This window comes from Balaenoptera musculus, chromosome 13 (assembly GCF_009873245.2).
Source record: "Balaenoptera musculus isolate JJ_BM4_2016_0621 chromosome 13, mBalMus1.pri.v3, whole genome shotgun sequence".
Taxonomy (NCBI): Eukaryota; Metazoa; Chordata; class Mammalia; order Artiodactyla; family Balaenopteridae; genus Balaenoptera; species Balaenoptera musculus.
In genome coordinates, this window is record NC_045797.1 from 5,708,820 (window position 1) to 5,727,120 (window position 18,301).

The 18,301-nt window shown below is 48.0% G+C and overlaps 1 protein-coding gene across 2 annotated transcripts in view; it reads left to right on the forward strand.

Moving 5' to 3' along the window:
- Nucleotides 1-741: 741 nt before the first annotated feature.
- RFX8 (regulatory factor X8) overlaps nt 742-18,301 on the forward strand; it is a 66,922-nt gene continuing 49,362 nt past the window's right edge. Inside the window, exons 1-4 of one of the 2 annotated variants that reach the window (XM_036873403.1) lie at nt 742-840; nt 7,845-7,968; nt 16,604-16,665; nt 17,895-17,981. In XM_036873403.1, the coding sequence (XP_036729298.1) occupies nt 767-840; nt 7,845-7,968; nt 16,604-16,665; nt 17,895-17,981 (347 nt within the window). In that variant the 5' untranslated portion in view covers nt 742-766. Of the gene's footprint in view, nt 841-7,844; nt 7,969-16,603; nt 16,666-17,894; nt 17,982-18,301 lie in introns of those variants that run through there. The other variant, XM_036873404.1, reaches the window with a different exon arrangement.

The window sequence follows — 18,301 nt, forward strand, 5'->3', positions numbered from 1 at the left end:
GTCAGCATCACTAACCTCCAGGGCAGCTTATAACACGGGGTTTGGGACTTCCCTGGTGGTTCAGTGGTTAGGCCTCAGCGCTCCCAATTTAGGCGGCCCGGGTTTGATCCCTGGTCAGGGAACTAGATCCCGCATGCCGCAACTAAAAGCCTGCATGCCGCAACTAAAACCCAGTGCAGCCAAATAAATAAATTTTTTTTTTTAAATCAGGTTTGTATAGGCCCAACCCCTCAGACCTCAGACCCTCTAGGGGTGGCGCTGGGGCAGTGATGTTTTTGAAACGTGCCCAAGTGACTCCAAAGTGCAGTCAGGTTGACGACCACCGCTCACCAAACACCGTGAACCGACTTAAAATGTGTGCGTCCGTTGGTTTTTGTTTGTCGTTTCCCTGTCGGACTGCTTGTAGCGGGGGAAGAGCGGCACTTGGGTTTCTGTCCTACAAGCTTTTGATCCTGGGAAAGAGAGGACGCCGCCTCCCAAACTCTCACAGCAGGTGCAGGGCGTGGCCCGACGCCGTCCCGAGGCCCGCGCGCCCCCCAGGCTCCCACGCACGCGCCCTAGCTCCGCCCCCAACGAGCTCCCCCGCCCCCCTGCGAGCCCGCGCGCCACGCCGCCACGTGGCGCTGCCCCGCCCCGCTCGCGTTCCCCGCCGGTGCCCCGCGCCCCCGCGCGCCCCGCTCTAAAGTAAACACCCCGGAGCGGCGGCGGCCGGACGGTGCAGCGCCTCCGCCCGCTCGCCGCCTCGGTGCCGCGGGCGGGTCCAGCCATGGCCGAGGGCGTGGCGGCCTCCGCCTCGGGCGGCGCTGGCGGCTGGGGCCTGCACGGCGGCATCATCCAGTGGTGAGCGGCACCGCGGCGGGACCGGGACCGCCCCGGCGGATGGGGGGGGGCGAGGAAGGGGAGTGTGGCTCTCTCGGCTGCTGTCCCCAGGACCTCGGACCAAGTGCCAGGGGCGACCGCCTGCGCCCCCGGGGCCCTGGTAAAAGGCTCAGAGGACAGCCGTTCACACGCAGGACCAGCGCGTCTTCATGCTGGCTGGGATGGGACTGCGCACGCACACACACGCACACACGGTGGGGCAGTGTGGGTTTCCCCCCTGGGGCCTCCCCTGTTGGTCACGCTTCCCGTGGGAAGCAATCCAGCCAGCCCTCCACCGGGGGGCTTGTTGGTGGGTCTGGGTTTACATACACATCTGATAGCACGAGGGCTAGGCCAGGAGAGGAAATGTTTTCTCTCAGTGGGCGATCCAGAATGGGATGTTTCCTAACTTAAAGCAAAGCAGTTTTTAGCTCTAACAATGCATTCCACATTTGAGAAATTCACTTCTGGCTATTTAAATAGAGGAAGAAAAAGCTGGAAAGAAAAATATCATCAGCCCTCGGGACTGATGAACTCATGGGTCTGTAGCGCTTCATAAATAGGAAAATAATTGAAACCAGTCCGAAAACATTCGTTTTAGAAGGTGAATAACTAGTAGATAGCTGATTACTTGGTTTTTTAAGTTTTAAGGAGTATTTCTCAAGAAAGAAATACTTTCTGAAAAAGTTCAGTGAGTGAAATAGAAAAATGAAGGGGAGTGTTTGTGATTAGAAGCCAAAAAGGCCTAAATGGTCACCCCTCTCCTCCAAAAGAAAATTTTTGATATATTTTCCCTTGCATAAGAGAAAAAAATCAAAAGAATAAATATTTTAAAATCTAAAACTATTAAAAAAAAAAAAAAAAGAACCACAGCACACACAGTGTTTTTAGAGTGTTGCACAGCAGGACTCTATTTCTTTCACACTTAGGCCCCTCAGCATATCTGCACCTTCAAGTTTCAGGTCACCATTTAGTAAATTAGAGTTTCTAGGACTTGAATAAGTCCAGAGACTCGAAAGAATGATTAGGGTTTCAGAAAATACCTACATGTTCTCCTCAGGTCATTTGTGAACTGACAGGGTCCCGGCTGCCCACAAAGCAGATGCCCTAAGTCACTTAGGATGGTGTTCAAGTCCTGTGTCCCAAACTCCTGTCCCTGCAGGCCTCGGACGCAGGGGGCCAGGCTATGCTCTTCAGGTGGGGGGAGGCGGGGCCGTGGAGGCGAGGAGGGGCAGAGTTTCCCTTGGAAGACTGCTCTGGAGGCATCCCATCTATGAGGTGCGATGCTTGACAGGTCACTCTGCAACCCACCTGGGTCCTTGGACTCTTTTTTTTTTTTTTTTAAATATTTATTTATTTATTTATTTATGGCTGTGTTGGGTCTTCGTTTCCGTGCGAGGGCTTTCTCTAGTTGCGGCAAGCGGGGGCCACTCTTCATCGCGGTGCGCGGGCCTCTCACTATCGCGGCCTCTCTTGTTGCGGAGCACAGGCTCCAGACGCACAGGCTCAGTAGTTGTGGCTCACGGGCCTAGTTGCTCCGCGGCATGTGGGATCTTCCCAGACCAGGGCTCGAACCCGTGTCCCCTGCATTGGCAGGCAGATTCTCAACCACTGCGCCACCAGGGAAGCCCTTGGACTCTTTAATCAATAGAAGTTGATAAGACTCCAGAGGAGGAATTCAGGTAAGGCTTTATTGGGACTCGTGCTACAGCAAGAGGGAGTGAAAACCAGTAACAGGTCCCCTTGCTTGCTCTCCGTGGAGGACGGGCTGTCGGGCCGGGAGGGGGTGCTTAGGTGGTGTGCCCACCCCTTGGTGGTGCTATGTGCAGGGATCATGTGCGGGGCCCTGCTTTTGCTCCCAGCTCCTCAGAAGTGGCAGTTGGGTTTTGGCCTTTTTGTATCTTCTTGTTCATAATTTGCCCCAACTGCATGTGCATGCAGTTACGTGTAGTCCCTTATGTCAATAGTTTCTTTGTATTCTGATGCTCTGGGAGACGTTTGTCCACGGCAAGCACTCTGGTAAAGGGTCCCAGGTCCCAGCCTGTCTCAAGTGGTGCTGGTGGTTTGAACATTGGCATTAAAAACGCAGCTGCAACCACTCCACGCTGGTTAGGATGGCCCTTATCAAACAAACAAAAATAGAGGATAACGAGTGTTTGTGAGGATGTGAAGAAATTAGAACCCTTGTGCACTCTTGGTGGGAATGTAAATTGGTGTAGCCGCTGTGGAAAATAGGATAGTGGTTCCTCAAAAAATTGAAAATAGAACCACCATGTGATCCAGCAATTCCCCCTCTGGGCATCTGCCCCAAAGACTTGAAAGCAAGGATTGGAACAGATATTCGCATCCCCGTGTTCATAGCAGCGTTATGCACAATAGCCAAAGATGGAAGTAATCCAAGTGTCCATCAGCAGATGAATGGATAAACAAAATGTGGTCTGTACATACAATGAACTATTATTCAGATATAAAAAGGAAGGAAATTCTGATACAGACTGCAACGTGGACGAACCTTGAAGACATTAAGCGAAATGAAATGAGCCAGTCACAAAAGGACAAATAGTATATGATTTCACTTATACGAGGCACCAAGAGGAGTCAACTTCATAGAGACAGAAAGGAAAATGGTGGTTGCCAGGGGCTGGGGGAGAGGGAACGGGGAGTAGCGTTTCTGGCCGGTACAGAGTTTCAGTTTTGCGAGACAACCAGAATTCTTTGGATGGATGGTGATACACCAGCAGTTGCACAACAGTGAGAAGGTACTTAATGCCACTGAACTCTGCATGTAAAAATGGTACATTTTATGTTACATATATTTTGCCAGAATTAAAACATGAACAATTTTTTAAAAACCAAACACAGCAGAGCCCCTCGGTTTGTAACAGAGCTTGGCGTCCTGGAAGGTGTTAGAAGATGGCCAAGGAGACCAGCTTCCTGGAAGAGTGGCGGTCGGTACCGGTGGGCGAGGTGTCCAGATGCCCAGAAACAGCTCAGGCTTCCGAGTGAAAGCCCAGGGACGGGCTGATGGTTGTCGCGCGAAAGAAACGCTCCGTTTTTAGCATATTCGTTGTTTCATCTCCCAGTCAGTCCTGCTTGGGCTTCCAGTGTTCCTTAGAGACTTCAGTGTCTCTGCCACCAACTTGTGATAAGTTCTCCAAGGGCAAAGAAAGGTCCCGCAAGGAGCAAGAAAGGTCCCGCCTCTGGAAACCGAAGTACTAGAAGTTTTCTGTTTCACGGGCAGGAAGGATCGTAGAAATGGGGAGAGAAGTGGTCAGACTTCTGAGGAGCACAGAAGGGTGAAGTGACCCGATTTCCTCGGCTGAGGGTACAGATCCAGCAGGTCGGACAGGTGGGACCCCTGGCTCAGACCTCAGGCAAAAAATCTAAATGTCACCTAAACCCTACGCACGCCGAGCCTGGCTATAGACTAAATAACTGTCTCCTGCATATAAATACGGCTTTCAGATTTCTGCAGACTCTTGAGGTTCATGAGGTGGAAATTTACTTTGAAAGGTACAGAATTCGTAATAGCCTTTGATCAGGCTGAATCAAAGGGTACGGTCACTCCCAGTGTCACATTTTTCTTTATGAGGAAAAGGAGCCCTCAGAAACGTGAGAGCTGCAGGACCCGGTGTGGGTGCTCTGAAGTTGCCAATGATCAGATTGTCCATCACTCAAAACGAGGAGAGCGTCATGAGATTCTCAAGATCTTAGCTGTCAGCTTCGTCTGATGGTGAGACCTGGGGAAGGCGATTATGCACCCAAGGAAGGAACTGAGTGATCTGATCGACTCCAGACTTGGACAGGCTTTATAATCACGTATCGCCAAAAACCGTATTGGTGGCTCCGTGTGAAAGCAAGCCTTGGCCAGTCTCACCTGCCAGGAGTCCTGGCCAGCCCTACTGCCTGCATATGCTCATCCCGCCCCCCCACCGGACCCACGTGTAGTTTCAGAGTCAGGCTCACCTGCAGTAGCTGCTTCTGTGCTGCCGGTCCGCCAGCGTGGACGCCTTTCTCGCTTCCATTCAGGATTTTGGAGGTGGACGTAAAAATGATAACAGTAAGAGCTGCTGTGTGCCAGCCAGTGTACCAGCCACATCCCATGCCTGGATTTCTCATCACAAAAACTCCAAGAGACGTCTCAGAGTCAGAACCTGCACCTGGGTCTGTGAGCTTTGGAGCCCTGGGTCAGAGTCATGGTCGTAAGTTCCTCTGGGCGTGGAGACTAAATGCGGAAGCACGTACTCTTTGAGCTGAAGTAAAGGCACCATCTGAACGTAGACACTCTTACAGGACCTTCCACTTGTCCACTTAGTGTGTGCTGCCTCCTCCCACGGGCCATCCGTGAGATCTGGCTGTGAACTTTGGGGAGAAGATGAAAGGCCCTGGGCTGAATCTCCGGGAGCAGCAAAAGTACCAAGCATTGGCGCTGGGCTCACCACCAGGAGGCAGCCCTTTCTCTGAGTGTGGGCAGAGAAAAGACTCTGGTCCTGGACCTTGGTGGGATATCATTGATGGTATAATTTGGTCTTAATTGTCTACCCAGATGGCAGTCAGACTCAGCAGTGTCATTTTGAAATAGGAGGACAAGAGGCCCAGAGCACATGAATTTCAGTGACAAGGAAGAACAATTGGCAAAAGTTTACACTCGAGCTCATTTTGGAAAGTATTTTGCACATTTCTTTTTTAAGAATACCATTCCATGACTACATCGGAAGTAGCTAAGAATAGACAAAAGTGAGCTTGCACTTAATGTTGGTCACGTTTTGCTGCCCCTCCCCAAAGTTAGCCAGTGTTTTCCTGTGACACTTCCCATGTAGGTTTTTTATATGTCAGCAAATGTCTTAATAAAATAAATATCAATATCTCGTGGATCTGTGAATTTGCCACTGCCCCACACACCACCAGTGACATTACCCCGCGTTCAACCGTGAAGCAAATAATTGGTGCCCCAGCAGCTGTAATTAATCCATTGTGAGGTGTCCAAAGTGTCAGGTTCCCACCCTGATGCTATGGGAGAGTCTCAGAAAATCCCCTCCTTGGGCTTGGACTGGGTTGAATGGTGTCCCCTCCCAAAATGCATGTCTGTCTGGAATATCAGAATGTGACTTTGTTTGGAAATAGGGTCTTTGCAGATGGAACCAGTTAAGAGGAGGCCCCACTGGATTAGGGTGGGCCCTAAATCCAGTGATGGTTGTCCTTATAAGAAGAGATGAGGAGGGACCTCCCTGGTGGCGCAGTGGTTAAGAATCCGCCTGCCAATGCAGGGGACACGGGTTCGAGCCCTGGCCTGGGAAGATCCCACATGCCGCGGAGCAACTAAGCCCGTAAGCCACAACTACTGAGCCTGCGCTCTAGAGCCCGCGAGCCACAACTACTGAGCCCGCTCGCCTAGAGCCCGTGCTCCGCAACAAGAGAAGCCACCGCAATGAGAAGCCTGCGCACCACAACGAAGAGTAGCCCCCGCTCGCCGCAACTATAGAAAGCCCGTGCACAGCAACCAAGACCCAATGCAGCCAAAAAAAAAAAAAAAAAAAAGAGGCGAGGAGACAGCCAGGTGAAGGCGAGGGCACTAGAGTGATGTGTCTACAAGCCAAGGAATACCAAGGGTTTCTGGCAGCCACCAGCAGCCAGGAGGAAAGCGTGGAGCACATGCTTCCTCAGCGCCTCTGGAAGGAACCAACCCGGCTGACACCTTGATTTGGACTTTCAGCTTCCAGAACTGTGACAGAATATGTTTCTGTTGCTTTCAGCCACCTGGCCTATGGTAATTGGTTACCTGAGGAAACCAATACAGGGCCACAGCTTCCCCTCACCCCGCCGTCCACCATATGTTGACTTTTCCTCCTTCCAGGAAGCAGATGGGGTTAACAACTGTGGTCTCTTGCTCTCAAGGAAAGTTAATGTAGGCCTCAGCCCAGAAAATAAGCTGTAGGTCATCAGTAAGAAAGGAGGAGATGCATTGTTGGTAAATTCCCTGCTAAAGAATTCTTCGGTGTTTAAAAACTGCGCTGGCTTGCTTTGTGTATTTCTTGAAAAGAATGAGGAGAAACCTGCCAGTCTGTCCCCAGTCAGAAAAGGGAAGGCTGTGATTGGGTGTCAGTGTGGACCACACCTTCTAAGCCCAGTCGCCTGCACTGCCTGCCCCCTCACTCCCATACCTGCTGCTGGAACAGGCACCTGGCTGTCCCCTCGGGGCTGCACCCTGGGCTGTGAGCCACGGGCAGAGCCCCTCGTTGCCAGGGGACCCCACCTGCCCCGGGGCCCAGGAACATTTGGGCCATTGAAGGTCCCACCCCGAGCAGGGGCCTGGGAGCTGCAGATCACATCTGAACGCTACCGAGCTCTGCACCCAACGGGAAGTAAAGGGCAGGGAGGGTGGCCTGCCTCTCTGTCCCTTGGTGTCTTCCATCTTCCATCTCATTACAATTTAAAGAATCAAAATGTAGTGGCCCGCCCTAAATCACTCGGGTTTAACAGTCGTGCAGATGACTGCTTCAGGGGGAGGGGGGAAGGGGAGGAGTTGTGCACACCTGTCCTGGGTCACAGGCACACGGGTCCTAGGAAGCCACATGGGCTCCAGCTGTCACCTGCAGGGGTGATCGGCTCTACAAGGGGTGGGGGGCATTGTGTTGTGTTTTAGCGAGTAAATCTCTACGTCACAGTGAGAGACCTTGGCTGCCACCTTTACAAAGTTACATGAAGCAGCGTCTGCTGAGCCCAGTAATTTGGGCTTCTTTTTAATATGCCTGTATGCCAAAAAGATTTAAAAACAACAAGAAAACCTCACCATAGTCTAAATCAATATTCTGAACTCTGGGCTGAGCACATTACAGATGCTGATGGGTGAGACTTTGCATTCGATGAAGTAAGCATATTTCATTTTGTTGGGTCCCTTGCTTGTGTCTGACCCTTATCAAAGTGTCCCACTCTAGAAAAACTGATGCCAACCTTCTCTTCCTGCTCTTCTTCCTCCCCGCCCCCAGGTTGGTTGACAACTTCTGCATCTGCGAAGGGTGCAGTGTGCCTCACTGCCTCATGTATGAGATGTATGTGGAGACCTGTGGGCAAAATGCTCAGAACCAAGTCAACCCAGCCACGTTTGGGAAGGTAGGTTGCGAAGATAAAAATACATGTCCACTGAGTAAAAAAAGCATGCAGGTTAATGATGAGGAAATGCTGGGATTTATTTGGGTCTGATGGCTTCTCAGTGGATATAACTGGCTTCACCCTGGGAACCAGCCCGACGGCTAACATACATCCTCATCTCCATCTGAAAGCCATTCCGTCCTTTGTGCATACTTCATAGTGAGGGGCCAGGAAAGTTCAAGGATGGGGTGGCAATTCACCCAAGAGAATGCAGCTATGGCAGCCTCAGATACCCCCAATTCTCAGCCAGGCTTGCTGGGCCATTATTCCCTGCATAGAAATGCCACAGCTCAGGACCCCACAAGCTCAAAGAGCCACTTTGTGGTGTCAGACAGCTTATGCTTCCCACAATTCAGTTGTTCCTAGAGAACTCACGGGCTCTCAAAGGTTTCCTCTGGAGGTTAAGAAGTCTGTCAGGGGTTTGTTTAGACCACGCAATACACAGCAAACGTTAGCACAAGGATGGCCCCTCTGAGACCCTCCACATCTAACAGATATTTATTGAGCAGCTGCTATGTGCCGGCACTGTTTTAGGTGCTGAGTGTACAACAGTGAACAGAACAGAGAAAAATTCCTGCCTTTACTGCATTTATTATATTATAGTTGAGGGAGATAAAGAAGGTAAAATATACAGTCTGTTAGGTGGTATAAATGCTAAATGGAGTGGAAGGAGGAAAGGACTGTGTGTGTGTGACTGTGTGTGTGTTTTAGGGGGAGGACTTGTCATTGGAGGGAAGGCAAACAGGGAAGGCCTCCCTGAGAAGTAACATTTGAGTCCAGATTTCCAAAAGATGAGGCAGTGAGTATGGGGCTACATGAGCAAAGAGCAGTGCAGACAGAGCCAGCGCAAAGGCCCTGAGGCAGGAGGGGGCTCAAGTAGCAAGGAGGCTGCAGTGGCTGGAGGGCAGAGACCAGGGAGAGACAACCAGGGGGTCAACTCAGGGAGGTGGGAGGAGCCCAGGTGTGCAGGGAGCAGACAGGGACGCAGCAGTGGATGTCGTGAGAAGGGGTCAAAGTCTGGGTGTATTTGGAAGACAGAGCCAATAGGATTTGTTGATGGAAAGAATTAATAGAATCACGGGGCTTAATTGTTATTAAATTAACAATAATAACTTTCAATCGTATATTGCATCGTATTAATTTTCAATCCAGTTTTCAGGAATAGACAGACATCCACTCAAAACAAGTTAAAAGGAGAATTTTTTTTAAGGGATATCTCATTTCATCCAACTGCAAGAAGTCTGACTGGGCCTCATAGAGTTTAGTCCATTACTACCCAATAAAAATGTAAGAGGAGCCATAGATAACAATTTTAAATATTCTAGATCCTCATTTTAAAAGTTTTTTTAAGGTGAAATTAATTTTTTATAACTTTTAAATTCAATCCAAAATATTCAAAATACTATCGTTCAACATGGAATCAGCATTTAAAAATGAATGCGTTGTTTTTTGCATTCTCTTCTTCGTGCTGGATCTCAAAACTCCGACACGTCATTTTACATGTACAGCCCATTTCAATTCGGACCAGCCACATTTCAAGTGCTCAGTGGCCACATGTGGCTGGTGGGTCCCCTCTGAGACAGCCCGCGACTAGGTTCTACGTCACCAGGCATCTCCTCTCTCTCCCTCCGGTGTGTCTGTATGTAAACCACTGGGCCACTGCTTCTCCGCGCTGGGCTGCTCCAGGCCCCTTCCCAGAAGCCAGCTTCTGCCACCACTTCACGACTTCCCGTGATGCTGTCCGTGACCACCTGCCCCAGGGTCCCACACTGTAATGGTCTTCAGGCGAGAGAGGCCCACAGGGAGGACAGGTGGGTGGGAGGAAACAGTTGGCATCCTTGAGGCCTTGTCTTGTGTCACAGCCATCAGCAGAGGCCGGTAGCGTTCGAAGTCAAGGAACAAACCAGGAGTGGTTACGGTGGGGGGTCCCACCGCCAGTTACAATGCTTGGGCAGCAAATCTGGTCTCCTTCTTTATGGGTCAGTCCTCTTTCCACCTGCTACTCCCTCAGAACTATCCTGGGCTTCCAAGAGAACTTGGAGGTCACTGGTCCAACCCCACATCCAATGCAAGAGCCCTTCAAAAGCACCTCTGGCTGGGAGCTTTTATGAGAACAAAATGCCCTCTCCGGGCAGAGACAGCCATGGGGGCTCGGAGCTGGGAGGGGGGCAACGTGTTTCTGCAACGAGGAAGCTGCTCTTCCTCTGGGCAGACACGGTCCCTCCCCAGGATCCATGCTCGGCAAGCAGAGCACAGGCGGATGGAAAGCCACCCGACTCCTTGCGGGCCTGGGGACAGCTCACAGCCTGCAGGATCAGACCCCTGCAGGGGCCACCTGCCCGGGGCTGAAATGACCTGGGGGACAAGCCTGCTCACGCCCACAGAGATGCCAGTTCAACCTCTCCCTCCCATCTTTCCTCCCTTCCTTCTTGCTCCCTCTTTCTCAGTGGTCCTCAGTGGACAGAATGGAATTGGTTCATGACACGCTCTTACCTTCAATCCACTCACAGCCTGATTCCCTCTGGGTCTTCCGTTCTTTTTAACAATGTTATAAGCATCTGTGAACCCACCGCCCCGTATGAACCATATGGCCAGATCCCTGTATCCCATCTCACTGTCTTCCCCGCTGGTGGGAACCATCAACCCCTTCATCGTTATCTTGCCTTTTTAAAAAGAGTTTTAGTGCATTTGTATGTCCTTCTGTTTTTGTTGTTTTCTTCTTTTTGATCTTTGACCCCCTTCACCCATTTTGACTACCCCCATCCCCGACCTCTGGCAACCATCAATCTGTTCTCTGTTTCAGTGAGATTGGTGTTTTTGTTTTTGTTTTACTGTTGTTTTTTACATTGCATATATAAGCAAGATCATACCATCTTTGGCTTTCTCTGTCTGACTTAATTTATATAATGTATTTCTTTTAAAAGCCCATTTTTTTTAATTTTTGTGACTTAACTTTTTAAGAAGGAGGGTCATGTTATATGTGACTTAACTTTTTTTTTTTGTGACTTAACTTTTTAAAAAGGAGGGTCATGTTATATGTCATCTTTTGGAACTTGTTCCACTTATTATATCAGGATTCCTCTACATTCATTTGACTGTTGTGTAGTAGTTCAGTTTACCCATCTTCTCTCCCTTTGATGAGCATTTGGGCTGTTTCCCAATTTTGCTGTCGTGAACATTCACGTGTGTATCTCCTACTATGCACGTGGAGATGTTCTCTTGGGCGTGTGTGTCCGGGGGTGAACTTGCAGGCTGACGGGCTGTGTGACTGTGACGTCTGGGGACGGGACCAGATCGTTTTCTGAAATGATGGCTTCCGTTGCCCTCCCACCAGCAATTCTGTAGATTCCAATGATGTTTCCAAAACACTGACATTTTTAGACCCATTTCTCTAGCCACAGTCGTCACCCCTGAAACACAGTCATTGGTGGAAGCTCTGCACTTTGGATAATCATAAAATAGGGAGTAGAATCTTCTAATACGGAAGCTGCTCAAATATTGGAAACAATTGTTTAAACCTTTGTGTCTGCCCTTCTTCATTGAATACTCTTCGGTCCCAAATTTTTACTTCCTGACTACTTGTTTCATTATGACTTCAGTTTATTGGTGTTTCTCTTCAAAGGTAGGTTCCCCAAGGGTACAGCCCAGTGTCTCAGGAGGGCTCAGAGGACGGGGCTTTTATTTTTCTTTTTTAACTTTTTGGGCTACTGTTGGCTTTCATGTGTCCGTGCCAGTCCGCTGGTTTCATTTTAAGCTTGTGATCCAAAAAAAGAAAAAATAACCCTTCTGTATTTTTTTCATACGAATTAAAAGTAAGCTAGCCCTCCCAAAACTGCTTTATAAACTGTAAAGCACTCCATGTAGATACAATATGTTGTCCTTGTTATCAGACTTTGGTCATTATGCCCGTGACCGTGGGAACCCAAGAGTGGCTGTTCCCTTATTCCGAGTTGGCAGCTTCTTAGTGCTGACCTGCCGTATCTTCTAGACTCATAGTCATCCAGTCTTCTCAGCCTGCTGAAGCTCACACGTGGGAATAGCACGTCTCTTATCCCTCCTTCAATAAATCAAAAGCAATGTGGACACGTGCAAGGTGTTAGGCTCTGGAGCTCGCTGGGTGTCTCCGGAAGGTTTTCCAACCAGCCAGGAATTCCCCCGGCTGTCTTATCACTCAGCCCACATTTTGTCCTTTCTTCACTAGGCACATTGGGGCACTTCCTCAAGGGCTTTGCTAGTCTGGGTATCCTGGCACTAAGCCATTTCCTTATCTGGCAGCCTTATCAGATGGGAGTGGGGTGACTTGAGCTTGACACGTCTTGGTTCTGGATGATCTCTACTTCCTTTTTTAAGAAATCAAAGGCTCCTTTTCAAAACCTCTCTCAGATTTTCTTCTAAGTGGTTTCCCCTCAAGGGCAGTCCTACTGCAGGGTGTTCCGAAAAAAGAGTTAAAAAGAGCCTCTGGTGCGTGACCATGGGCATTTGTCTAGCATTTTTGATCTTCCTACTTCCCTTCGAATCCATCCCCCAAGACACTGAGGTCCTAGCTTTCAGTTCTCGTTGGGAATTTGCCCAAAGAATGAGTCAGTTCAGTGGTGCTGGTCTTGGAAAGGGACCCTGAGCTGCTGAATCTGTGACTCAGTGGAGAAGGGAGAGGAAGGGGAAAAGGATGTGATCCCAAAGCTTGTTTACAAGAGAAACAGCAAAATACCCACTTCTCATTTCCTGCCTCCCCCCCGGGATTGGGGTTGATTCCAGACTCCACACCAAGTTCCTGTGCAGATGTTGGGGTGTTTCTTGCTCTGCTCGGCAGTCCCGGCTACATGACAGGTCGTCTCACTCCCAGTGCAAGTGATGGCTTATGTGGATGAGGAAATTTCCCAAAGGCTGACTTCCTTTTTTTAAAGTAACATTTCCTGATGTTTTTCTGATTATGAAAGAACACATTCCCTTTATAGAAAATGTGGGAATTCGAGAGAAGGGTAAAAAAGAAGAAGAAGATAAATGCCGGCTACAACCTCACTGTCCAGAGATGCAAGCACATGTGTGGTTTATTTGCAGGCCCCCGGCACACTCACATACACGTGCCAGCAGGAGCGGGGAGTGATCACAGAGGCCTCTCTGTTTGTTTCCCACGTCCCTTCGGTCCTGCCCACGCGGTGGTTCTTCCTCCCTCCTGACGGAGCATCTGAGCGGGCAGCCTGACCTCTCTAGAGCTCCTTGGGTGACACAAAGCCCCATTGTCCTTCTAGTTTACCAGACAGTATCCGTCTGACGCTTCGAATGTCCAGCCCCATATAACGTCCAAACTCTGAGCTGGGTTTAACGTGGAATCGCTTCCGCAGTCCTCCAGCGAGGTTTCTCGCCAGCAGAGAACTAGTTGCGGGGGTCTCCTCTTCCTCCCTCCCACATTTCCTGCCACCTTGCTGGGTGTTGGTTGGACCCCGTGGGAGGGGAAGGTAAAAGCGGCTGCAAAGTTTCTACTGCACAGCTTCACACTTGGGGAGGCCAGGCAGACCCTTGTCTCCTGGTGCCTTTGTTGGCTTCTGCAGGGCAGCCCTTGGGAATGTTCTAGAATGCATCCCTGGCCTTGGTGAATGGCTCTGAAGCCTGACTGCCCATCCTGGGGGGCCTTGCTGGGCAGAGTCTGGGCTCTCCCAGCTGTCAGCTCTTTATCACGGGTGACCAGCGTCTGGCCGTCGAAACTTCTCAGCCACTCTTGGCCTGAACAGGCTGTGGGTGAGCTGAGCCAGGGCAGCAGCTGTGCCCCTCTGCCTTCCCCCCAAGGCCACTGGCTGGCCAGCCGTCTCTCGTCCATCCGGAGTCCTCTGCCCAAGCCAGGCACTGACTGCTAGGGCCTCACGATCAGCCCTTCAGGCAAATCTGTGAACCCGCTTCCCCTGGGCCCCAGGTGACTGGACCATCCCGTCCTGCACACCCTTCATAGGTCAGGGAGTGGTCTTGCTGCAAGAAACCCCCTTACACATCCTCCTTGTCGTCCTCTCTCTATCTCATGGTGGGCGATTTGAGTCGAGGACTTTTTAGAGTTTTATAACCAAATTTTAGCTGAAAGCCTGAAGGTGCAAGTCCCCCTGGCAGGGGGGTGTCTCAGTTCACCTTGCTGCCTGCCTCTGTCTTCACGCCCCAGCCTCTTGTGTGGACACCACAAGGATGGATGGATTGGAAGATCAATGTGTGGATGGATGGATGGACGTGTGGATGGTCAAACAGGTGGATGGACAGACAGACAGACAGGTAACCCTAAGCCTAGAATCAGACTAACTAGTTTACAATCCTGGGCAAGTTATTTAACTTTTTTGTGCCTCAACTTCGTCATCTGTAAAACGAGAATATTCATAATGTTAATAATAGTACCTCCTTCATGAGAGGCTTTTAAGAAATTCATGAGAAAAACACACGTAGAGAGAGTTGGACAGTCCTGGCACATAGGAAGCAACCCAGGGCCGTTAACTTTTATAATTACGTACATAACATATTTTCACTTAGAATGTCATAAACATTTTCACATTAAAATATTTCTAAATGCATGGTGTAGAATGGCTGTGAAATATTTTTTTGGTTGTTCCAGAATTCATTTAACCATTTTCCTTATTGGAAATTTATGATGTTTATAATTTTTCTCTATTCTGAGTAACATAAGTCTCCATCTGTATCTGGTAATTTCCCTCAGAGAGATTCTAGACAATTGTGAGCCCACGTGATAGTTCTTGATATTCTTACCCAAATCCATGATATCCTTGACCTAGGGAATTTGTTGGGTAAGAACTACACTTAGCTGTTTCAACTGGCATTTATTGTATGGTTAGGGAAGGTGAGTCCTTTGGCGTGTGTTTTGGTTATGTGTATCCTTCATGTATGCACATTATTATCCGATCACTTTCTATTGGGGTATTAGTGTTTTTCCTATTGATTTATGTGAGCTCTATATACTAGGTAGATAAGTTTTTTTTTTACTTATTACATCTTTTGGAAATGATCATCTCAGTCGCTTTTTAAATTGTAACTGTGGTGTTCCCGATTAGAAAATGAAATCACAGGATAGTCTGGGGTTGGAAATACTCAGTAAAATAAGACGTGTGGATTACTGTCCTGCCAGGCAACTAGGAATTTGTTTCTGCTTCTCCCTCCAAAACACCAGATGATATGCCAGGGCCTTGAACCTGAGCCTGCTGCATGCTTGCGGATAATTCTTTTCGGTAGCTATTATTTTACAACTAGACCTAGAGGGGAGGGTTTAAGTGATTTTCTCAAGAGAAGATGAAATGGTCAATCTGTGGTTGAAAGTAGGAACTTCTGGCTCCGAATTCTGCCTTTAGACGTGGCTGACGTTTTCTTTTAACTCCTGTTGTCATTTATTTTCTCGTACGTTCTGGTTCTCCTTCCCTGAAGAAGCCTCGATTTGGCCTCGTGACCTCGATATGCCAAGACCTGCCTCTCCATCCCTGACTTGTGCCTTCCCACCTGGGCTTGGGCGGCTTCCTGGAGGAAGAGGTGGGGCCTGGCGCCAGCCAAGAGAAACACTTCAAGACACTGTCAAATCCTGCTGCTTTTGGAAGCTAAGAATAAAAAAAGGAGGAAGGCAGAAGCGGAGGCTGAGTGACTCTGGAGCAAATTGTAGAAAATCACAGAAATCATTACACGACAGCTTGGAACATCCTGCCTTCCTGCTTTGTATTTTTGTAATTTTACCACAATCCAGGATTTCCCTTTTCAACAGACATCCACTTGGATACCATGCTTGTCATGGACCTGTGAACGACCTGTAAACCTGTAAATAAAAACAGACTTCTGATTTTTTTAAATGTAATTGGTCATAGACATCATATCAGTGCTGTCTAACAAAACGTACATCAGAAAGATGGTGGGGTTTGGGACTTCCCTGGCGGTCCAGTGATTAAGACTCTGCGCTCCCAATGGAGGGGGCAGGGGTTCGATCCCTGGTCGGGGAACTAAGATCCTGCATGCCGCATGGCACGGCCAAAAAAAAAAGATAAGATAACGGAGAGATGAAACGTTGAGTCAGAAGTAACTCTGTTATTCAATATTTAACAGCATTTGCTAACAAAACCTTTAAAATGAAAAAATTAGGTAAACGAATAATAAAAAAAGTGAAAATGCCAATCACATTGGAAAAAAGAAACTGGTAAAATTCATGGCACACTCGCATGCTGGACTATTTTGCAGTGTTAGTATTGATACTTCTCTGTTTTCAGAGGATTTTTAATGACAAGGGGAAGTGTTTATGGTACAAGTTGGAGGGAAGAAAGTGGAAAGCAGAACTGCAGACATGCTAATTGTGCGATGCAGGTATTTCCTATGTAGACCCACAGAATCCATGTACACAGTGAGGCTTTGGAAAAAAGATGGGAATGGACCACATTGAGGTTTACATGGCAGTATCCCTCTGAGTTTTGTGTTTCCTTCTTTATACTTGTCTGACTTTTCCAAATTTCAGTTACATATATTTTCTTAATGATCAGAAAAGAGGGAATACAGTTTAAACGTGGTAAGAGATGAAGCTGGAAGTTCTATTTCTAAATTTTCAAATTGCAGCTATAAATCTGGCTTATTCTTTTAGCTCGTGCACTTGGTTTTCCCTGATCTTGGCACCCGGAGGCTGGGCACAAGAGGAAATGCCAGGTAGGTTGATCATTTTTGTTTTATTTTATTATTTTTTTAAATAACACTTATTTCTTAAAAGTTAACATGTGCATAATAGAAAACCAAAAAACAAAAGAAGCAAAAAACAAAGTCATCCATCATCACAAGCAGTTTGTTTTATTTTAAATGTTAAAAATACACATTTTGAAAAATCACAAAATGGGTGACCAAAGAAATGCAAAACTAAACAAACGATAAATATCAGCTCTTACCAAAGAGTTCCTATAATTATATGAAATTCCCAGTGCCTGATATAATTCAGGTGATGCCAGGACCAAATATGAGTCTCTATCTTCTTGAAAGATTTTGTTAAAATACATAAGTCACAGTGTATTTTCCTGTTTCTGACACTTCCAACGTTTAGACATGTAAATGTCTAATTGTTGAAATAATTAAGTAACTATATCCCTAGAACAATAAAACTGTTTTAATTACTCCTTGAACTAAAATTTCTAAGTGTTCATCTAATTCGCATATTTGAATTCTATTCAGGAGACAGAAGGTACCCGGGCGATATTTTTAACTTGAAAGGAAATTCCAGTGTTATCGGGTGCATCCTGTTATAATTGTCACTCAATTATCATTGTTATTTGTCGTTTGTTTTAAATCAAGAAAAATCAGGAGAAATCAGTGAGATCAGGACATCAGTAAGAAGGGGTGGAAGCCAAACTAGGGAAGGAGCCTGCCACTCTTGAAGGAGTGGAAAGCATGGAAGAGTTTGCCAAGCTAAACACTGAGCAACAGTTAATTTGAAAAAATTTTGTGGGGCTGCTAGGAGCCCATACGAGCTGCTGCCTTTCCCCGGCTCAGCAGAGGAGGAACCAGCCTTCCTACTGGGGGTCTGAGAACCTGAGTCCATTCAACAGAGGGGACACTGGCATCGGTCCACCTCCCTTTGAGAAAGTCAATGGCGGAGGCAACCAGAGGCTTTCCCTGTGGCATCTCTCTAAGATTCGAGTGTCATAAGTCGGGAAAGCAGAGGAGAACATCTGCAAGCCCGTTTCAAAGTTGATGCATGTGAAATAGTATGAAATTGTCCACCTAACAGAGCTTGGTCAGGCCGCATGACTGATTAGCTTTTCCTAATAAATGGAGTCAGTGATGAAACCCAGAGAAGAACTCTGTCTTCCTTGGCTAGTCTGTTCTGTGTCTTCTCTAAAGCACGCCAGTGGTTTGACATCATCTTGAAGACAACCTTTATTTTTCAGGTATCATTACGACGGGATCTGTATCAAGAAAAGTTCTTTCTTCTATGCCCGGTACTGCTACCTGCTGGGTGAAAAAAGATATCACAGGTTAGTGCCTGTCATTTAGGTATTTTGGTCATAGGTCACAGCCTGATCAATATTAGGACCGTTCGTACTTTGGTTGAACCTAACTTGGCTGTTGTGCCGTTCATCCTTCTTAAGGATGGAAGCACACATCACATCACCATGCCTCTGACACGGGCCACATCGTTGGCCAGAGAAATGCATATCGCGTTCACTTCCTCGGATACTGTTCATTTTCATCCTCATCTCAATTGCCAAAGCCGTTTTGCACAAAGTCTTTGTCCTTCTCGATCCCTCTGTCAAATTTGACAGAATTAGCCACTTCCTGCTCGAAACTTCCTCTA